Source organism: Ruditapes philippinarum, unplaced genomic scaffold (assembly GCF_026571515.1).
Source record: "Ruditapes philippinarum isolate M1 unplaced genomic scaffold, ASM2657151v2 ctg11705_1_1_1_1, whole genome shotgun sequence".
Lineage (NCBI taxonomy): Eukaryota > Metazoa > Mollusca > Bivalvia > Venerida > Veneridae > Ruditapes > Ruditapes philippinarum.
In genome coordinates this window covers 4,016-28,301 of record NW_026858386.1, presented here as the reverse complement: position 1 = coordinate 28,301, position 24,286 = coordinate 4,016, and the positions used below count along the sequence as shown (strand labels likewise).

Below are 24,286 nucleotides of genomic sequence, written 5' to 3'. Positions count from 1 at the left end.
TTAGAAAAAATCCTATCTCTAAACACCAGTACAGAAAAGGCATTCGCAGAAATTACAAGCTACTACATGTATACTGAACCAAAAAAAAACTTTCGCAAAGTATGTGCCAGTTGTTCAACGGTACCACTTAGATGTACACACTTATATACATGTAGTAGCTTGTAAAACTCGTTTTGTTTGCAAAATCGGTCAGCTAATCCTCGTATAAAAGCCCGATATGTTAATTCAACGTAAAAATCGAGTTTCAAAAGGATTGAAAAACTGTACTAGCATATCTACATTCAAACTTGGAGAAAGTTTCTTTTTTGTTTCAGTATATATAAGTGTGTACATCTAAGTAGTACCCTTGAACAACTGGCACATACTTTGCAAAAGTTTCTTTTTTTGTTCAGAATATAAGTATAATCAGCAAGCAGTTGTCGTGTTCTTTATTTCACTGTTTTTTTTTAATATATTTTAATATTGATTATTTGGGATCATTGATTCTATTGTTATAATGCAGAGGGTAAAACTTCAGCTGGGGATTAGGGGACTAATACACATTGATCATTTATTGTTTCTCAAAAATAGGCTCAACTAGAACGAGTCTGCACTGTTTTTTTTTTTTTTTTTTTTTCTCTCGAAGAATCGCCCGTTTCCAGTTTGGAGTCTTGGAGTCAGTATGGAATATTGTTCGTTAGTAACGTATATTCCATAAAATATTCCACTTTAACAATTTTCTCAGACATGAATTTAATATTGAGCCTTTATTAAAAAAAACATGTATGGTGCTAAGAAATTACAATGATGTTTTAGGCGACACCAAATTGATTTCTTTCATGTTGCAGCGTACCTGTTTTGTAGAAACTGAAACAACCTTTTAACAGAAAAGTACATCCGGATACCATCTCGAACGCAACCGTCATTGATCAACGAAACCACGGACAGAATGGGTTGCCGTCCATTATTTGGACGTGACCCTTCAATTTGTGTGTGTGCGTGTGTTTCTTTATTTTTAATTTACCTTTTCTCTTTATTGTTTTTTTAATGGAGATCGATGAGTTAGACATACATACAAACAGTGTATAGGAAATGAAATCAAATCAGGGTCAGGTCACCCCTAGTAATATCTACCTTATACAAATTCGGCAAGTGTAAACTTGACGAAATTTTATGACCCTATCTGATAAAAAAAATACTGAATCACCATGTTTATGTTTAAAAAATTCAGTGTTTATTTAAGTGAAATATAATACATCCCCATCTTATTGATAAATCAAAGGGCTGCAAGCTCTGTGGTATTTTCTGATCTTTGCAATCTAAATCGTACTGTATATCTGTATGTATTTTCCTGTATAAGTTTATTTTTATGTACTATAATTCATCTTGCAAAGCACCAGAGTTTGATACATACGGAATTTTGCATAACTACAGTAGAGTTGGATCAAAAAATCATTTATGTTCATTTTTTATGACAGCCACACTTTATCATTGCATATCATGGCTACTTCCTTTACAAGACACTTAAAAAAGAATTTAAAAAAAGTTGCCTCGACTGGGATTTGAACTCCAGACCTCTCACACACTAGACGAGCGCGTTACCCCTGCACCACGGAGAAGTTATATAAACGTTGTCTGAATAAAATCTAGTCATTCTAAATTTAGAACTTCCATTGCATTCCAGGTTTGTAATCCTTATTAATTTCGAGGTATTTGGTTCAGGATAAACCTGTTGTTTAAAATTGAAGTAAATAATTTAGCGAAAATCTTCTCGCCCAAACAGTCCGACATGTAGAATCTATATATTCCACTACTCGGCAGTCAGATTTATTTGTGTAGTATTCGGTAATCGACATCGCTAAAAATAGCATTTTCATTGATTAAAATCAAATTCATCCGCGTAATTTGTGATTGTGCATTTATTGACATTTCTATAAGACAACGCTACTTTTAAACTTTGAATGCGTTGTAATTTGTTGGATACTTGTAACAAAATAATAATATTTCTTTCTTTTAAATCGCTAGTTTTAAGCTGTTTTGGGAACTACTTGTTGTTAGGTTTGTCGGGAAATTCTGTGTCAGAGATTGAATGTCACGGACACTATGTATTTACTGGCCTTCGGTCAGAAAATACAAAAATGTTCACATTTTTTAGCTCGAAGGAATTTGAAGAAATCCAAACGACAGCGGTCAGTGTCAAGTGGTTAAAAGTTAACGACCTTAATGTATCGGCCACGGACGTCCCACGATTTTAATTGGATGAGGTCTAACCTCCATGGATAATTGAACCCGTCATTTTATCAGATACATTTAAAAACAAGAGGGCCATGATGGCCCTGGATCGCTTACCTGACACAACCGCATCCAAGCAATGTCTTAAACAAGCGTCATGACCAAGTTTGATGCGACTGAGTCAAACATGTGACGTCTAGTGTTTTATAAAGATTTTTCAAAATTTGGGCAATGTGACCTAATTTTTGACCGGACACAACCCATATTCAAACTTGACCTAGATATCATCAAAACAACTTTCCTGACCAATTTCCAGGAAATTTGGATCAAAACTGCAGCCACTAGAGTGTTAAAAAGATTTTTCTATTTTTAGCTCCTGTGACCTAGTTTTTGACCGGACATGACCAATCTTAGCACTTGACCCAGAAAACATCAAAACAACCTCCCTGACAAATTTCCCGAACATTTGGATGAAAACTGCAGCCTCTAGAGTGTTAACAAACTTTTTCTATTTTTAACTCCTGTGACCTAGTTTTTGACCCGAGATTACCCATCTTCGAACTCGATCTGTATTTCATTGAGACAAACATTCTGACAAAGTTTGATGATGATCCAATCAAAACAGTGACTGCTAGACTGTTAACAACCCAATTATTAGAGTTTTAACAAGCTTTTTCTATTTTTAGCTCCTGTGACCTAGTTTTTGACCTGAGATGACCCATCTTCGAACTTGACCTAGATATCATTAAAACAACCTTCCTGACAAATTTCCAGAATATTTGGATGAAAACTGCAGCCTCTAGTGTTAACAAGGGTTTTCTATTTTTAGCTCCTGTGACCTAGTTTTTGACCCGAGATAACCCATCTTCGAACTCCATCTGTATTTCATTGAGACAAACATTCTGACAAAGTTTGATGATGATCCAATCAAAAGTGTGACTGCTAGACTGTTAACAACCCAATTGTTGACGACGCACGACGACGGACGCCGGACATAGCCCCATCACTATACCTCACCTTGACCACTTCGTGGTCAGGTGAGCTAAAAACTAATATTGAGCAATAAAGAATCCCTAAAGAACGCCAAAAACGGCAAAATTGAAAATGTTGCAGGTTTGGTTTGATTTAGCCTGTTCGTAAACGGTACTCGGAAGTGTAAGCTAAAGTCGACGCCCCCTATCACTAGCTTAAGCAAAATTCAACATTTTACATGAAATATTTAGAAACTCGCGCATATGGACTGATACACTTAAAGTGTTATCCCTAGTTAAACTTTTGAGAGTTTTGACTTGCACAACAATCATATGTCTAGTATACAATCAGATAATTTTGCCTTTACTTGATTAGCGGTGTAAACATGACCCATTTTTTCTTAAAGTTGTGGCTCATCATTATAGAAAATAATTTCCAATGGCTTAACAGGATTTTAGAAAATGTATGACATTTTGTCGACTGAAAGTAGAGTACACCATACAATAAAATGAAGGACCCCTTTTGTTGGAGAGAAAAATTAGTGCTATATTTTATTCACATTTGCAGAAGAAAAGCGCATTTTTTGTTGAAGCCACTGTAGAAACCTTGTGTATATATATGTGTCTACTTAGCAGGTGTATTAAATTTATTCTAGTATCCTGTATGTATTGGATACAATTTACATTTACTATGACCATAATCTCATATAATGTATCAATGTATGGATACGAGAAACGTACCACCCTCGAAACAAAATGCACTCCGTAAGCAGAGCCTTTCACTCAGCTTCTGTTTTATTTTAAATTATATATTGTTAAGCACTTCCTTTGAAAATAAATAGAGGATATTTGTTTGTTTGTGTGCAAGATGAAATTTTATTTCATCGAATGAGCTTTAAAAACAGTAGTCTCATGAGTGGCGTAGCTACGAGTTGGAATACTGTGAGATGAAATAAATTACATCTTAGACAACAAACAAACAAATTCTCTTTTTCTTATTTCATTCTTATAAACAAGTTTAAATGAAATTTCCTCAATATTAACTTTAATATTAAAATCTGTTTTCCCCACTGGTAGCCTCATTTGGCCCAATTTCTCAAAAATACATGAAGTCTTACGCTGAAAAATAGATTCGAGTATCGACGTTAAATGGCGATGATAATATTTATTTTATTCAAAAAATAAGAATGATTGCTTGTTCTAGTATTAAAAACAAAAAATTCTAGTTGAAGAAAAAAATCACACCATCCGACCTTATTTCCGTTACTAACGGCGAATTTATATTAGACCAGGCTTTGTGTAATATAAGCGGCCGCCATTTTTAAAAGTTGGGTACATGTGTATTTCATGGAAGGAAAATAATCGTGTTTGATTCAGAGGGATATCATCACCGTAGGGAACGTGTTACAGTATCGCGTTTTTCGGTTACAGTATAGAATTTTCAAGATGGAGGATTATTTGTTGGGAGGACAGGAAGTTGATTTTTATTCAGGTCCATACTACAAGTAGTTTAGTTTCTTAAAGATGTTTTTGTGCTTTGCTTGTAAGGAACAGAATCCGGCATCTAGTCATATATTTCTTTAGACCATGCACCGCAGATTTATCTCTATATTGTCTCATAAATATGCAGATTTGACAGGTTGAAAATTTGAATCGAGAGACCAACGCATTTTTTTACAATTTCGACAATATTTATGCATGCCTAGAAAAATTAAATCTGCAAAACGTAAGTCCTTTATGTTAGGAAACGTTTATAAAAGTCAATGACCAGTTGAACCTATTTTCCTGTTCGTTAAATGCGTTTGAAAATATAAACAATGTTACAGTATAGAGCGAGGGAATTTGTGCAGGGTTACAGCATAGACCTAGCGATTTGTATCCGATTTTGTAACAGTTTATACCCAGATTTCGGTTACAGTTTAGACTTCGATATTTTCTTTATATACTAGTTAAAATGTATCAATGTTACATAGACTTTTAAATCTCCGCGAGCTTATTGGCCCGATGGCTATTCGTCCGTCTGTCGTACATATGTGTGTGCAATCTCATCCGCCCAGTAACTACTTGACTAAATGTGATGAAATTTACATGACTTTCTACCAATTAAGTTGTTCAAATGGTTCCGGTTGCAATCGGGGATACGAAAACCCAAAACATAGATTTTGAAAAAGGCAATGTTTAAAGACCCTTCTCATCCCGAACCAAAAGCATTCAAATCAAATCATGATCATGGCGTCATTTCGAATGCTTCTTTGTTGAAGTTACGATTATTTTGTCATTATTAAATTAAAAGTCGTTTTTCTTTATTTCAGACAACCTGTATAGCAGTTTTTAATTTCTGAAAAAGAAAATAATATTGAAAGTTAAAGAGTATAAATTAAGGTCAGATATTTACAATATTTTCTCTAGTGAGCCTGATGGAGGTACATAATAGTGGCAGAGTCGGGATAAGGCCGTCGACTTCAAATCATCTTTCATCATCTGCTGTAGTTGAAATCCAATCATGACTTTGGATTCTTTGTATGTGAGGAATCTATCAAGCTAATTTACGGAAGGTCGGTGGTTCTAGTCAGGTGCCCGCTCGTGTCTTTAATGTTTCACAAAGGGTATCTGGGGTCTTCGTTTACACTAAAGACATGACTTCAGTGTCGTTGAAACTTAAAATCCAAACGTAACAAAATAGAGTTAAACAGAATCCCTAAAGAAATTCCAACACAACAAAATTGAAAATATTCATATACCCTTTTAAATACTTACAAAATACATTATGGTAGATGGAAATTCCAACTTAAAATAAAATTTAAGGTTGCAGTATTGCTCAATTGAATAATGTTTAATTATTCTTAGGGTATTGCCTGCCTGTTAATTGTGTCTTTTGACAGCTTATATATGGTATGCAGGCTTCATGGCCTCCGATCCCCTCTCAAAATTTCATTTTGTTTAGTTTCACTCATTGTATTCTCGTTTAGGGCACACGTAATTTTTAACCTGGGGGTAATATGCCGCTTTTCACAGAATGGCAATAACGTGTCACATTGAAGGTTCCATGATAACCGCCACATCCACAAATGTTAAAAAATCTGAAGTGTACCAGTTCATGTTTAATGTGAATTCTGCTGAAGCCGGTGCTAGGAGGCATGGATGGTAGCTTGCATTTTCAATTTTGCCGTGTTGGGCTTTCTTTAGGGATTCTGTATTTATCTAATAATTGCAGTTACCACTATGTTTAATCATACTGAGCCTGCAACATTTTCATGTTTTCTGTGTTGGACTTTTGTTTAATGATTATTTTTTCTCTATTTTGTTACTAATAGACATTATTATAATGTGTAATGATATCAAGCAATAATCTTTCTTCTCTCAATACAATTTGATAAAAGTTGTTTTTTCTGTTGTTGTCGTGAAAACAGTCCTTACTTAGGACATTATTATTCTGCAAAAAGTCTCAAGTAAGAAAAATAGCAAACTATAACTTTTTTGCTGAAGAAAAAAAAGGAAATACAACCTTTCAAGAATGTATTAAATAGAAAGGTATGAGTAATTTCATAAAAATAATGGATACACGAACTTTGTTTGAAATTTGGCAAGTATCTAAACTGTAACAGAAATCTGGGTATAAACTGTAACAAATTTGGATGAAAGTCGCTAGGTCTATGCTGTAACCCTTCAAAATAAACCTCGCTCTATACTGTAACATTATTTATTTTTTCAAACGCATTTTACCAACAGGAAAATAGGTTCAACTGGTCATTTACTTTTATAAACGTTTCTAAACACAAAGGACTAACGTTTTGTAGATTTACTTTATCTAGGCATGCTTAAATAATGTCGGAATGGGAGAAAAATGCGTTGGTCTCTCGATTCAAATTTTTAAACTGTCAAATCTGCATATTTATGAGACAATATAGAGATAAATCTGCGGTGCAGAGTCTGAAGAAATATATGACTAGATACCGGATTCTGATTCTTACAAGCAAAGCACAAAAACATCTTTAAGAAACTAAACTACTAGTATAGTATGGACCTAAATAAAAATCACCTTCCTCTCTTCCCATAAATAATCCTCCATCTTGGATATTCTATACTGTAACCGAAAAACGCGATACTGTAACACGTTCCCTACGGTGATCATTTGGATTTGTTAGTCATACATCTTTTTATACGAAGGAAAACTTATTTTAGATTTGTAATATGCGCTCTGATTGGACGGCCAAATTGGACATCCAATCAGATCGCGTGTACAACGCAGGTATCAGACTCCAAAATTACTACAAGTCAAAAAATACCGTGAAACAGAAAAACATCGATATAATATTGATATTCGTTTGTTTCATTTTTACAGTATGAAAATACACTTCCTTCTACATGCGCATTCTGGTGGCATTTCGCTGCATCATTCATTAACATCAATAAACTAGAATTCTACACGCCGCCTTTCCTTGTTGATCTTGCTTTTCATATTTTAGGTAAGCTGTAGAATTCTAGTTTATTGATGTTAATGAATGATGCAGCGAAATGCCACCAGAATGCGCATGTAGAAGGAAGTGTATTTTCATACTGTAAAAATGAAACAAAAATTTAGAGATGATATTTGGTGATAGGAAATTTGAATGAATTGAAGTAAGGTTTTTTTTTTTGTTTTTTTACTTCTTTTGAAATTTAAGTTATGTATCAATTTCAGCTTTGCTTTTCTCTACACAGCACTGACAATGTCGAAATTGTCAGCAAAAAAATAAAAATGAGGTATCACATGGGGAAAATCTTTAAAAATAGTCTCGTCATTGAAAAGTATGAGATTATATTATGATAATTTTCACTGTAAAATTATCAGATATTATTTTACGGATAAATCAATAATCCACTCAAAAGCATAAAATAAAATAAGATTGATCTAATTGAATTTGATCATGCGAACATACACGAGTTTACAAAATAGATAAATACAGAATCCCTAAAGAAAGCCCAACACGGCAAAATTGAAAATGTTGCAGGCTCGGTTTGATTGAGCCTGTTCATGGACGGTACTGGAAAGTGCAAGTTACCGTCCACGCCCCCTAGCACCGGCTTAAGCAGAATTCAACATTTAAACATCAAATGGTAAAATTTGGAATTTAGAAATATCCGCAGATGTGTTCATACGGCGGTTATTATGGAACCTTCAATGTGACACTTCCATGCCATTCCATGAAAAGCGGCGTATGGTCCCCCAAGTAATAAAAAGCGTGTGCCCTAAACGAGAAAACAATGGGCGGAACTAAATAAAATGGAATTTTGAAAGGTGATCAGAGGTTATGAAGCCTGCGTATCACAGATAAGACGTCAAAAGACAAATTTAAAAAGCAGGCAACATATCCTAAGGGTGATTCAACATTATTCAAGTAGGAATATTGGAACCACCCAACTTGAAAATGCCGAAAAGTTGAAACTAAAAATACCACAAGCACAACAATAATGTCGTGCTGAACGATCTTTAAGGATCGAAAATATAACATCATTGATTAAATGTACGGGGAGACTTTTTACAGCCGCCACACGGCACAAATAACACGGATGTGATCATAAAATAGATAAATACAGAATCCCTAAAGAAAGCCCAACACGGCAAAATTGAAAATGTTGCAAGCTCGGTTTGATTGAGCCTGTTCATGGACGGTACTGGAAAGTGCAAGTTACCGTCCACGCCCCCTAGCACCGGCTTAAGCAGAATTCAACATTTAAACATGAAATAGTAAAATTTTGAATTTAGAAACATCCGCAGATGTGTTCATACGGCGGTTATCATGGAACCTTCAATGTGACACTTCCGTGCCATTCCATGAAAAGCGGCGTATCGTCCCCAAGTAATAAAAAGCGTGTGCCCTAAACGAGAAAACAATGGGCGGAACTAAATAAAATGGAATTTTGAAAGGGGATCAGAGGTTATGAAGCCTGCGTATCACAGATAAGACGTCAAAAGACAGATTTAAAAAGCAGGCTACATATCCTAAGGGTGATTCAACATTAAATTTATCTTTTGACGTCTTATCTGTGATACGCAGGCTAGGGGGCGTGAGGGATGTTGCACTCATTCATTATCCCTCATGTTCAGACTCAATCAAACCGAGTCTGCAATTCTTATGTTATTTTGTTGTGATTAATGCTTCTGAGGGATCACTTTGTTTCCAGAATTTTGTACTTCACAACAGCAGGTGTCAATGCCGTGTGGCAGCCGTAAAAAGTTGCCCCGTACTTCACTTCAGTGTTGTTATATTTTCTGGTCCTTCGGGATCATTGATGCCAACACTATAGAGTGTTGAGAATTGAGTACCGCTCAAGCCGGTGCTAGGGGGCGTGAGGGATGTTGCACACATTCATTATCCCTCATGTACAGACTCAATCAAACCGAGTCTGCAATTCTTATGTTATTTTGTTGTGATTAATGCTTCTGAGGGATCACTTTGTTTCCAGAATTTTCATAACATCTGATCCTCTTTCAAAATTCCATTTTATTTAGTTCCGCCCATTGTTTTCTCGTTCAGGGCACACGCTTTTTATTTACTTGGGGACCATACGCCGCTTTTCATGGAATGGCACTAACGTGTCACATTGAAGGTTCCATGATAACCGCCATATGAACATATCTGCGGATGTTTCAAAATTCTTAAATTTACCAGTTCATGTTAAATGATGAATTCTGCTGAAGCCGGTGCTAGGGGGCGTGGACGGAAGTTTACACTTGACAGTACCATCCATGAACAGGCTCAATCAATTCGATCCTGCAACATTTTCAATTTTGCCGCGTTGGGCTGTCTTATTGATTCTTATTTCACTCTATTGTACAATTGCTGGGTCATGTGGGGGTTGCGTTCATTGAACGCCGCCTTTCCTTGTTGATCTTGTTTATCATATTTCATATTTTATCTGTTTCTTATTTAAAATATGATAAACAAGATCAACAGGAAAGGCGGCATTCAATGAACGCAACCCCCATATGACCCAGCAACAAGAACCAATGGCAAGGAGCCCAGGCGGACCCCAAACAAAAAACAGGACAGGGCAAAGACAGAGCACGGACAGGTTAATCATTAAATGATAAATAATTTGTAACTGATTAGGAATTCAAAGAAAATAATAATAGGCCCACAAAGGGGAAGGGGACAGGAGACCGGGGGAGGGGGGGGGTTAATCAAAGAAATAAAAACTAGAGGCAATGGGGAAGATACTTACCGTAGACGAGAAAACAACAAGGGACACAAGTAAAAGTGTCACCAAAACAGTATGAAACAACATAGACATACATCTGAGGAACACAGTGGGGCGCCGCCTTGGAACGGTCAGCAGCATAATAAAATAGATAAATACAGAATCCCTAAAGAAAGCCCAACACGGCAAAATTGAAAATGTTGCAGGCTCGGTTTGATTGAGCCTGTTCAGGGACGGTACTGTCAAAATTCTGGAAACAAAGTGATCCCTCGGAAGCATTAATCACAACAAAATAACATAAGAAGTGCAGACTCGGTTTGATTGAGTCTGTACATGAGGGATAATGAATAAGTGCAACATCCCTCACGCCCCCTAGCACCGGCTTGAGCGGTACTCAATTCTCAACACTTTATAGTGTTGGCATCAATGATCCCGAAGGACCAGAAAATATAACAAAATTCTGGAAACAAAGTGATCCCTCGGAAGCATTAATCACAACAAAATAACATAAGAATTGCAGACTCGGTTTGATTGAGTCTGTACATGAGGGATAATGAAAAAGTGCAACATCCCTCACGCCCCCTAGCACCGGCTTGAGCGGTACTCAATTCTCAACACTTTATAGTGCTGGCATCAATGATCCCGAAGGACCAGAAAATATAACAACACTGAAGTGAAGTACGGGGCAACTTTTTACGGCTGCCACACAGCACTTGACACCTGCTGTTGTGAAGTACAAAATTCTGGAAACAAAGTGATCCCTCGGAAGCATTAATCACAACAAAATAACATAAGAATTGCAGACTCGGTTTGATTGAGTCTGTACATGAGGGATAATGAAAAAGTGCAACATCCCTCACGCCCCCTAGCACCGGCTTGAGCGGTACTCAATTCTCAACACTTTATAGTGTTGGCATCAATGATCCCGAAGGACCAGAAAATATAACAACACTGAAGTGAAGTACGGGGCAACTTTTTACGGCTGCCACACGGCACTTGACACCTGCTGTTGTGAAGTACAAAATTCTGGAAACAAAGTGATCCCTCGGAAGCATTAATCACAACAAAATAACATAAGAATTGCAGACTCGGTTTGATTGAGTCTGTACATGAGGGATAATGAATAAGTGCAACATCCCTCACGCCCCCTAGCACCGGCTTGAGCGGTATTCAATTCTCAACACTTTATAGTGTTGGCATCAATGATCCCGAAGGACCAGAAAATATAACAACACTGAAGTGAAGTACGGGGCAACTTTTTACGGCTGCCACACGGCACTTGACACCTGCTGTTGTGAAGTACAAAATTCTGGAAACAAAGTGATCCCTCGGAAGCATTAATCACAACAAAATAACATAAAATATGATAAACAAGATCAACAAGGAAAGGCGGCGCTCAATGAACGCAACCCCCACATGACCCAGCAACAAGAACCAATGGCAAGGAGCCCAGGGGGAATTGCAGACTCGGTTGGATTGAGTCTGTACATGAGGGATAATGAATAAGTGCAACATCCCTCACGCCCCCTAGCACCGGCTTGAGCGGTACTCAATTCTCAACACTTTATAGTGTTGGCATCAATGATCTCGAAGGACCAGAAAATATAACAACACTGAAGTGAAGTACGGGGCAACTTTTTACGGCTGCCACACGGCACTTGACACCTGCTGTTGTGAAGTACAAAATTCTTGAAACAAAGTGATCCCTCGGAAGCATTAATCACAACAAAATAACATAAGAATTGCATACTCGGTTTGATTGAGTCTATACATGAGGGATAATGAATAAGTGCAACATCCCTCACGCCCCCTAGCACCGGCTTGAGCGGTACTCAATTCTCAACACTTTATAGTGTTGGCATCAATGATCAAGTGCAAGTTACCGTCCACGCCCCCTAGCACCGGCTTAAGCAGAATGCAACATTTAAACATGAAATGGTACAATTTTGAATTTAGAAACATCCGCAGATGAGTTCATACGGCGATTATCATGGAACCTTCAACATGACACTTCCGTGCCATTCCATGAAAAGCGGCGTATGGTCCCCAAGTAATAGAAAGCGTGTGCCCTAAACGAGAAAACAATGGGCGGAACTAAGTAAAATGGAATTTTGAAAGAGTGCTTTTTCCAACATTTGTTTGTTTTTAGCTCACCTGAGCATGCTCAGGGTGAGCTTTTAGGATCGATGATTGTCCGTCGGCCGTCGTCCGTTCACATCTTGTTGTTAACACTCTAGCGGTCGCATTTTTGCCTCAATCATCATCAAACTTGGTCAGGATGCTTGTCTAGTTGATAGCTCGAATGAGTTCGAACATGGGTCATCTCGAATGAAAAACTAGGTCACAAGAGCTAAAAATAGAAAAACCTTGTTAACACTCTAGCGGTCACATTTTTGCATCAATCATCATCAAACTTTGTCAGGAAGCTTGTCTAGGTGATAGCTCGGATGAGTTCGAACATAGGTCATCTCGGATGAAAAAGTAGGTCACAGGAGCTAAAAATATAAAAACCTTGTTAACACTAGCGGTCCCATTTTTGCATCAATCATCATCAAACTTGGTCAAGATGCTTGTCTAGGTGATAGCTTGGATGAGTTCGAACATGGGTAATCCTGGATGAAAACCTAGGTCACCGGAGCTAAAAATAGAAAAACCTTGTTAACACTCTAGCGGTCACATTTTTGCATCAATCATCATCAAACTTTGTCAGGATGCTTGTCTAGGTGATAGCTCGGATGAGTTCGAACATGGGTCATCTCGGATGAAAAAGTAGGTCACCGGAGCTAAAAATAGAAAAACTTTGTTAACACTCTAGCGGTCACATTTTTGCCTCAATCATCATTAAACTTGGTCAGGATGCTTGTCTAGGTGAAAGCTTGCATGAGTTCGAACATGGGTCATCTCAGATGAAAAACTAGGTCACCGGAGCTAAAAATAGAAAAACCTTGTTCACACTCCAGCGGTCACGTTTTTGCCTCAATCATCATCAAACTTGGTCAGGATGCTTATCTAGTTGATAGCTCGGATGAGTTCGAACATGGGTCATCTCGGATGAAAAACTAGGTCACAAGAGCTAAAAATAGAAAAATCTTGTTAACACTCTAGAGGTCACAATTTTGCCTCAATCATCATCAAACTTGGTCAGGATGCTTATCTAGTTGATAGCTCGGATGAGTTCGAACATGGGTCATCTCGGATGAAAAACTAGGTCACAGGAGCTAAAAATAGAAAAATCTTGTTAACACTCTAATGGCTACTTTTTGTTATCCAAATATCCTGTAAATTGGTCTGAAAGTTTGTTTTGATGATTTCTAAGTCAAGTTCGAACATGGGTCATCTTGGATGAAAAACTAGGTCACACCGCCCAAATATGGAAAAACCTTGTTAACATTCTAGTGGTCCCATTTTCGACTCAATTATCATCAAACTTGGTCAGGATGCTTGTCTATGTAATTGCTCGGATGAGTTCGAAATCGCATGTGAAACTAGGTCACCGGAGCTAAAAATAGAAAAATCTTGTTAACACTAGTTGCTACTGTTTTGATCCAAATATCCTGGAAATTGGTCTGAAAGTTTTTTTTTATGATTTCTAGGTCAAGTTTGAATATGGGTCACTTGGGTAAAAAAACTAGGTCACACTGCTCAAATATGGTTAATCCTTGTTAACACTGTAGTGGTCACATTTTTGACTCACCTGTCATGAGACTTGGTCTTAATGCTTGTCTAGGTAATTGTTTGGATGAGTTTGATGGGTCAGGTGAGCGATCTAGGGCCATCATGGCCCTCTTGTTTACTGTTTGGAGAGCTCAGTCCTTGCTTGTCAATTGAAGGCGTTTCTTGATTTTTATTATTATGAGTCGGTTGGTGACTACAAGTACCATTATCAGTGGCTTCTTGGTGTTGTTCAATTATTTTGCTTTCTTTATATTTTCTATTAGATCTTGCAGAAACTGTTTCAGAATTTAAGAGCGCATGATCGCCTTCACTGGCGCTTGACACTTTATTTTCAGAAGATTTTCGAACATGCACGCTAGTGAGCATTATTATGGTTTACTGTTTTGTTTATTTCTATATCGTTGCAGTATTCTTTGGTTTCATTTCAGTTTTTTTCTAAATGTACACACTACAACTAAAGATCTTTGAATTCTCGTGTTCTCTTGGCTAACGCTTTGCTTATGCTATGCGTTTCCTGGGTCAATTTCTCCTACAATGTATTTGGAAATATCATGTTTTCTAATAAAGGTGTTGGTATACTACTATATGTTTCATAACAACTTGTTTCCATTGCTTCATCCTGAATTTCCCGTCCTACTTCAGCTTGGCGTCGCACCTTAATACGATGGTTACTTTCATATTCTTTAGTTTTCTCTCGTCTTTTCGTTTTTAGCTCACCTGTCACAAAGTGACAGGGTGAGCTTTTGTGATCGCTTTTCGTCCGGCGTCCGTCCGTCCGTCCGTCGTCCGTCCGTAAACTTTTGCTTTAAATGACATCTCCTCATAAACCACTGAGCCAATTTCATCCAAACTTCACAGGAATGTTCCTTTGGTGGTCACCTTTGAAAATTGTTCAAAGAATTTAATTCCATGCAGAACTCTGGTTGCCATGGCAACCGAAAGAAAAATCTTTAAATATCTTCTTTTAAACAACCCTAGGAGCTAGAGCTAAGATATTTTGCATGAGACATCTTCTAGTGAGTGTCTACCAAGTTTGTTCAAATAAAAGCCCTGGGGTCAAAATTGGCCCCGCCCCGGGGGTCATTGATTTTCCCTATATGCATATAGTAAAAACTTAAAAAATCTTCTTTTAAAGAACCGTAAGAGCTAGAGCTTAGATATTTGGCATGAAACATCTTCTGATGAATGTCTACCAAGTTTGTTCAAATAAAAGCCCTGGGGTCAAAATTGGCCCCGCCCCAGGGGGTCATTGATCTTCCCTATATGCATATAGTAAAAACTTAAAAAATCTTCTTTTAAAGAACTCGAAGAGCTAGAGCTAAGATATTTAGCATGAAACATGTTCTAATGGGTGTCTACCAAGTATGTTCAAATAAAAGCCCTGGGGTCATTGATTTTCCTTATATGTGTATAGCAAAAACTTAAAAATCTTCTTTGAAAAAACCCAAATAGCTAGAGTTTAGATATTAAGCATGAAACATCTTTGAGTAAATATCTACAAAGTTTGTTCAAATAAAAGCCTGGGGGTCAAAACTGGCCCTGCCCCAGGGGGTCATTGATTTTCCCTATATGCATATAGTAAAAACTTAAAAATCTTCTTTTAAAGAACCATAAGAGCTAGAGCTTAGATATTTGGCATGAAATGTCTTCTAGTGAATGTCTACCAAGTTTGTTCAAATAAAAGCCCTGGGGTCAAAATTGACCCCCCCCCCCAGGGGGTCATAGATTTTCCCTATATGCATATAGTAAAAACTTAAAAAATCTTCTTTTAAAGAACCCAAAGAGCTAGAGCTAAGATATTTAGCATGAAACATCTTCTAATGAGTGTCTACCAAGTTTGTTCAAATAAAAGCCCTGGGGTCAAAATTGGCCCCGCCCCGGGGGGGTCATTGATTTTCCCTATATGCATATAATAAAAACTTAAAAAATCTTCTTTTAAAGAACTCGAAGAGCTAGAGCTAAGATATTTAGCATGAAACATGTTCTAATGGGTGTCTACCAAGTATGTTCAAATAAAAGCCCTGGGGTCAAAACTGGCCCCGCCCGGGGGGGGGTCATTGATTTCCTTATATGTGTATAGCAAAAACTTAAAAATCTTCTTTGAAAAAACCCAAATAGCTAGAGTTTAGATATTAAGCATGAAACATTTTTAAGTAAATATCTACAAAGTTTGTTCAAATAAAAGCCTGGGGGTCAAAACTGGCCCTGCCCCAGGGGTGTCATTGTTTTTAACTATATGTGTATAGTAAAAACTTTAAAAATCTTTTTTTAAAAAACCCAATGAGCTAGAACTAAGATGTTTAGCATGAAACATCTTATGGGTGTCTACCAAGTCTGTTCAAATAAACAAAGTAAAGCCCTTGGGTAAAAATTGGCCCGGGGGTGGGGGGGCTATATACAGGTGAGCGACCTCAGGGCCATCATGGCCCTCTTGTTTCTGTTCTGCTAAATTGATTAAAAGGAATTTAAATTTCTTGATTTCCTTTGCTTTTGTCTTTTTAAAGTAAGGGTCATATTTTTCAGGGTTTTGTTGTAGACGTTTACAATATTCTCTCATTTGTTCCGACTCTGTTCTTTTGTCATTTTGTATCTGTAAAAGTAACATAATATCTCGATGAAAAAAGAGCTGTCACGCAAAAGTGACGAATGGCCCAAAAAGCATTACAGAAAGGTAAATTATGAAGAGAAGAGAATGTAAGTAACTAATTGTTTAATAATGTTCTTGTGAAATAAAGTGCTATTTGTAGCAAACTTGCCACCTTGGGACATGGTTTTTGGACGCGACACATCATCTTGATGTGGTAGACATATATGCCAAGTTATTTTAGAATCCTTCAATGCTACAGTTTGAAAAATAATGTGTACCTTCAAACTCTTCTTATGAGCATTAAAACCTCCAAACTTTTATAGTGGCCTTGACCTTGAAGGTAGGACCTTGGGCCTTACCCATAACACGTAATATTGATGTGGTAAACAAGTTATTTAAAACTCTTCAATGCATAAAAAAGTTACAGTCCAGTCACAAAGTGTGTACCTTTAAAATATACGTGAGAATAATAAAACCTTTAACATGTAAGTGTGACCTTGACCTTTGACTAACTGACATGAATTTTAAATGAAACACATCACCATGATGTGTTTGACTTTTGTGCCAAGTAATTTTAAAATCCTTCAATGCATGAAAAAGCTACAGTTTGGAAACAAATATTACCTTTTTCAACCTCTTAGTGTGACCTTGACCTTTTAGGTAGTGATATGGGCCTTAGCCGCGACAAAATTGGATGTGGTAGACACTTGTACCAAGCTATTTAAAAATCCGTCAATAAACGATTGTTGTGTAAGTGGGGACGCACGGACGGATATACGGACACGAGCCTTAGCCGCGACACCATCGCCTTGATGTGGAAAAACATTTTTGCAAGCTATTTTAAAACCATTCAATGCATGACGAAGTTAAGTCCGGACATGACTGTGTATCATCAAACTCTTTCGAGAGATGAGTTCCTTCAAACTATAAGCGTGACCTCGACCTTGGAGATAGGAACATGGGTTTTGCACGCGACATGTCGTCTCGATGTGGTAGACATTTTTATGCTAAGTTATTTTAAAATATTTCGATGCATGACAGTCCGGACACAATGTTTGTACCTATAATCTCTTATTTGTGATAACGTGAAACTTCAAAAAGTTAGTATGACCTTGAATTTTTGGAAGAGGACGTGTTTTTTAGGCGCGACACAATGACTTCATGATGTAGACATTTATACCAAAGTTAGTTTCAAAATTTTTTCGATGCATGGCAAGGGTACAGTCCGAACCACGATTATGTAAACCTATTAACTTTAATTGTGATAATGTGAAACTTCAAAATGTTAGTGTGACCTTGACCTTTGAGGTAGGGACGTGATTTTGTAAACGCGTCACATCGTCTTGATGTGGTAAGATATTCATACCAAGCTATTTCAAAATCCCTCAATGTATCACAAAGTTACAAAACGGACACGAAAGAAGTTGGGACGCACAGACCAGACAGATTAAATTATATCGCCATGCGTCATGTAAATGTATACTATCCAAGCCACGCACCGACTGCCTTTGTTTTCCTTCAACTTAATAGTCGTATCAAACCCTTACGTAAGCCTTTATGGCCCTTCAGGCCTTTGATTTCGTGGACAATTACGACATACTGCCAATACATATTTTTTTCTTCTCTCAGGTTGGTGATCCAAGACCATAATGGCCTTTTGTTACTATATCATTACGGTTGATATTCATGTATGTATCTAATGTAAACACAAGCAGAAGACGAAATGAAATTTTAAAAAATACATGGTTCTTCCAGTCACAGTCATTTCGTCATTTTCGAAATGAAGGACAACCTAGTGCTCCACATCCATGGAATTTGAACTTATTGTTGGTGTTTAGACGTGTCGTTTTGAATCTAATGCATAGATAGGGAACATTTGAGCCTAAAGGCCTTTCAATATTTCACTTCTATTTCGACGTTATATTAAGCTTTTATAATATCCAACAATATACAGGGCCGTTACACAAAACAGTTTCTGACTTTTCCATTAATCGTGTCCCTTTATATATGTTTATGTACTTTTGTTCTGTAAATTAACATACGATACAATCTACATGTATTCACTTCTTATCTGAAATAGAAATAGATCAAAAACTATGACTATTCTTAAATTAAGATCATTTTTACATAGTAGATAAATTGTTCAATAACTTCACTATCATAACTTGTGCTGGTTTATATATGAAATAAACTGTCTAAAATTAATTTTGACATAGGTATCAAACATGGCGCTCCTTCGGTTCTTATTATTTTGCTGCATTATTTGCATTTTTGGAAGCTGAAAAATACAATATCTTCGTCCGTTAATGCAGACTTTTGACTCGACATTAAATGAGCCCAATGTCCACGATCTCCTAAAACGTATAGTTGATCTTGAGGAATACACCAAAAACAAGCCGGTTTGCTAGAAGAACTCAAACGAGATCATAGACAAGAAATGATAGACCTGAAGGAAGAGCTTTTAAATCAAAAGGATGAAAATGAAGCTTGGCGCGAAAAAAGTATTCAAAATGGTCGCCTGATTTCTCAACTGACGAGGCGAATAAAGATGTGCACTTGGAACTCCAGGCGTAAACATAGAGATGGAAAACCTGTATCGGGCAGATAATGGGGTTCAAAAATCGTCAAAAATGTCGGGTATTTTGGCTTTATACATTTATATCTTTTTTCTTCTATGACTGTATTCGGCATGTATTAAATATATAATTACTTAGTTTTAATAATGTTTTCGATTGGATTTTTTATTACATTCCTACTTTTTTCACTGTCTTTATACTTATTTCATACTATAAAATTCACCAGTTATTTAAATGTGTCACTATACGGACGTTGACATTAATTCATATTCTTTTTCAATAGATAGAAATCCGCAGCATAGCAAATGAAGCGGCTGTTGCATTTACTGCTGTCTTTCAAAAACAGCACAACATGTTGGTGCTCACCAGAACGTAGTATTCGACCACGTAGAAAACTAATATTGGAAATGGCTACCCCTCCTCATCATGGTGTATTTACTCCCCCCAGTGTCAGGTCTCTTATGTGTTCTTTACTTCCCCTGCTGGCTGATCACAATAGGGGAAGTTTTGGTGCAACCTGGTCGTTAATAATGTAGTCAAGACATCCGTGTACGCTCGCGGTAACAGACGGGGACATGACCAAGAAGTCAAATGATTGTTACACAACTTCAACAAGGAGATGATGTTGCTATTCAGAATTATGAAGTTGATGACGCAATATATGGAAGCACCTTTTTTTATTCAACGTTTAGCGGATTTCTCCTTCTTCAGAACGATGATGTCAATACCATTGTTGGCTAATTGTTTTGCCGCGTAGATGCCAATGAAATAGTAAAATTACACATTTGTCATATTTTAAAGTGTTACAAAAGGTTTATATGATATTGTTTTCATTTTTCCTTATATGCCCGAAAACATATTGGCTTATATAAATAAACAGATGGACGCCTATTACCAACGTGGTTGCTTTCTTATCTATTGCACCGATTGAAAAAAAGAAACTTCTTTGCAGAAATATAACAATAATAAGATGATATGGACAGCTTAGGTTTAGCGTCCTCATTTCATGCAAAAGTCAAACTTAGTCATTACATAATAATTGTACAGAACGCACATTAAAGCTTTCTCAGATGTGCAAATGTTAGTCTTAATAAGTGAGTAATGCGCAAGGCCTACAGGTCAAGGTCACACTTACATGCCAGCAGTAAATGAATCTTGCCCGACTCATAATTATGTTATGGCATAATACGGGATGATATTCGAGGTCAATGATGATTTTTAACACATTTATAAGCATTTCAAAACTTGTGTCTGTGCGAATTCGACATAGCGGGCATTTGAGTTCTACCACGAACAAATGTTTCTAAGCAAATACGTGCAGGTGTCCTCTGACTGTTCCTGTCGAATTGTTATGAAAAGTGTAGACTCAGATGATGGATTGAGTCTGTTCATTAATTTACAAGAGTAAAATCTCAGCAGGACTACAGATACAGGCGTAAGCGGTATTAAATCTTTAAAATAAAGAAAAATAGAATGCATAAAGGAAGCCCAAAACAGCAAAATTGAAAACGTTGCAGGCCCGGTTTGTTTGAGCCTGTTCATGGAAGGTACTGAAAAGTTACGGTCCACGGTCCACACCCCCCTTCCCCAGCACCGACTTAAGCAGAATTCACCAGTTAAAATGGTAACAAATTTGAATTTAGAACATCCGCAGATATGTTCATACGGCGGTTATCGTGGAACCTTCAATTTGACACGTTAGTACTAATCCATGAAAGCGGCGTATGGTCTCCAAGTAAAAGAATGCGTGTGACCTTCACGAGAAAACAATGGGCGTAACTAAAGAAAATGAAAATCTGATAGGGGATCTGAGGTTATGAAGTCTGCATATGACAGACAAAACTAACATGTTTTAACACTTGTTTAAGTCAATGATTTCGACAAACCAGAAACATGCAACAACAAATGTAGCGGTGTGAAATCTTAAAAAGGTAGAACAATATTTCTGTAATGCCTGAGTTTTACATGTTTATGTAAAAATCTGTTTAGTAGGTTATTATCCTATCCGACAGGAAACAATTTTTTCCTGTAAAAAAAGTAAACAAAATATTGATGTTTAATTATTTTTCAATATTTATACTATCCTTCTTATTGTTATTTTGAATGTTTTGAAAGAAGTAGTTATCAGTTCTTAACACCTTTGTCTTTGCTTGCTTTTCATATAAGAATATTATTTGTTCACTAACAAATGAATATCATTGTATATCAATTATCGAAGCTTTGATGGGTTGTTTTTTATTCCCTGTCTTAAATGGTGTGAAAAATACCTGTCAAATGAAAACTTAAAACACTGTTAAAATATTGATAATACAGCAGGCCATAAAAATATCTTGAATATCAGATAAAAAGTTGACGTTTGAAGTTCATTTAAGAATAATCATAGAATACACTATTTTACAGTAGCAATACATTTGAAGTAAGAAAAATTAATTATACAGTTAACCTTAGATAACATAACCATTCATGATAAAAAACGGAACATACTATAGAAAGTGCTAATATACCGTCGTATAGTTACACCTTTTCAACAAAATATTACATTTGCCTTTTAAATGGAAAATATTAACTTTCAAAAAAATATCTGTTCATCTGTTTATAAACTTTTGTTATAGCACTTCTAAATATTACATTATACATACTTATACAAATAGAAAACAAGCAAAGTTTCACGCGTGAAACACTTATCAAGATATATTCAATACTACCGCTGACTTAGAACATATAACATATGTATTATATAACATACCCAATGCTTATATGTATCGAACAGCTGAAGACAAAACATACATATTAAGAGTAAGAATATTGAGCATACTTATGTTTGCACAAACTGCAAGCTAGTTCGATAGAAAGAGATTTTAATGGATAAATTTAACATTATTTCAATTATATCATACCATACATCACGGAAAAGGTAAAACAGATTGAAATAGTAATTTTTCTAACAATTTAAAGCTTATGAATAATATATCCATTTAAATGAAGTCGGAAGGTTAGTCGGATTTTTGTCTATCGATGACTCAATAAATTCAGACAATTTAACTTACAAATAACTGTTCCATTTTCATCACTATCTCAAAACGACCTACTTTTTATCTAAAGTTCGTCAGTTTGGTATTCATTTCAAATAGATAAGATAGTCATTACATATGAAAATCAACATGTTTCTCTTTCATTGCCTGTTGTTTGCTGTAATTTGTGCTGTTTTGGAGGCTGAACATTTGGGACCTTCATCAGATTATGAGTCAACATCGGACGAGTTAAATGATGTCCAAGGTCTTCTGAAACGCTTAGTTGCCTTTGAGGATTATATCAAGACACAGGATCAATTACATAGGCAAGAAATAGATGACCTACAAAAACAGCTTTCCGGACAAAAAGATGAGATCTCATATTTAAGTAAGAAAGGCATTCAACAAGATCGACTGATTTCTCAACTGACGAGACGTATAAAGTTTCAAGAAAATAATTGGGACACGAGTTCCCAAACACAAGAAGACGAAAAACATGCAAATGCAATGAATCTCGCATCATCGGGAAATTCAGGTACCTAAAGTAGCTGTTTAGGTTTTTCTTTTCTTCACCTGTCCAAGATTTTAAATGCTTTTCTTTTAAAAAAAAACATTTTCTGAATCACTAGAAATTATTTCGCGCTTTGTAAGTTAGCGCTTTTTTGCGGTAGAAACATATCCGCAAAAGTTTGTATCCACGAAAACATTTGACATATACACTCTTGGTGTTATTAAAGAATAAGAGTTCGATTGTAAGTGTGCGTTAATAAAGCCAACTCGGGATTATCTCAGAAAGCTTGCCAATCAAGTGAAAAAGCACTATTAAGTGTTGAGAATTGAGTACCGCTCAATGGAGTACCGCTCAAGCCGGTGCTAGGGGCGTGAGGGATGTTGCACGTATTCATATTCCCTCATGTACAGACTCAATCAAACCGAGTCTGCAATTCTCTTGTAATTTTTTTGTGATTAATGCTTCCGAGGGATCACTTTGTTTCCAGATTTTTAAATGAAAAAAGGAATACCCAGTTATATTTTCCCATTTATCTTTTAATAATATTAAACAACTGCGGTCTGTGAACGTCGCTTAACCTTGATAATCTTTGTTCTCATTTATTGTTATCGTGAATTATGTCAATTAAAATTTTATTTTGCAGGAGATAGAATCCGCAGAGCAGAAAATGAGGTGACTGTTGCATTTACGGCTGGTCTTACAAAACGTGCACTTCATGTAGGTGCCCATCAAAACATAGTGTTTGACCACGTGGAAACAAATGTTGGAAACGGTTACAATCCTCATCACGGCGTGTTCACTGCACCAGTTCCTGGACTCTATGTGTTCTATACATCTGTCCTAGCTGACAACGATCGTGAGGTTTGGTGTGAGTTGATCGTAAATGGAGCAATCAAAGCATCAGTGTATGCACGTGGTACAGATGGCCGACATGACCAAGGTAGCCAAGCCTTAGTTATTCAGCTTAAGCAAGGGGATGATATCGCTGTGCAAAATGTTGCTGCTGACGATGCCATTTATGGCGATCCGACCATTTATTCCACTTTTACCGGATTTCTGCTCCAGCAAAATTTTTCGGAAGCAGGAAATGTTGTTGGTTAAATGTTCTGGTTTAACTCAGAAAAACATCAAGAAATTAAAACACATAGATTGTATAACAGTAACAAGTAATCAAAATGAAGGAATTGAGGTTTTTTTATAATGTACGTGTATATGACAAATGAAAACGTTTTATTGTAATTCTGCGGTCTCCATTTGAAATCGATATAACAAGTTCATTGTTTTTTCTTGTGCAGCGCCAGAGCTATTATATTTTAAAGACAATTAATTCAGATATCATCTAATAGTAAGAAGTAATAACATTTGAAAACATATAAAAACTCTTGCAAATTTATTGATCATTACTTAAAATAATCTTTACAATTAGGAAATATTTTGCTGCTTCAGTATGTAGCTAGTGTATCATCGAATGTTAAAAATCCCGCTAGAAAAAAGTAATTTTAAACTAAATGATAGCAACACATTCTTAAAACAGCAAAGGAGTTAAATTGTTCGGCCTTCGA

At 36.4% G+C, this 24,286-nt stretch overlaps 1 protein-coding gene across 1 annotated transcript; it reads left to right on the top strand.

Annotated features, from left to right (window-relative positions):
• The first annotated feature begins 22,295 nt into the window (after positions 1–22,295).
• Positions 22,296–23,996, top strand: LOC132753045 (complement C1q tumor necrosis factor-related protein 3-like). The gene is made up of 2 exons (XM_060743454.1): positions 22,296–22,748; positions 23,368–23,996. The coding sequence occupies exons 1-2, from the start codon at positions 22,352–22,354 to the stop codon at positions 23,823–23,825; spliced, it is 855 nt and encodes a 284-aa protein (XP_060599437.1). The 5' UTR covers positions 22,296–22,351; the 3' UTR covers positions 23,826–23,996.
• The last annotated feature ends 290 nt before the right edge of the window (positions 23,997–24,286 follow it).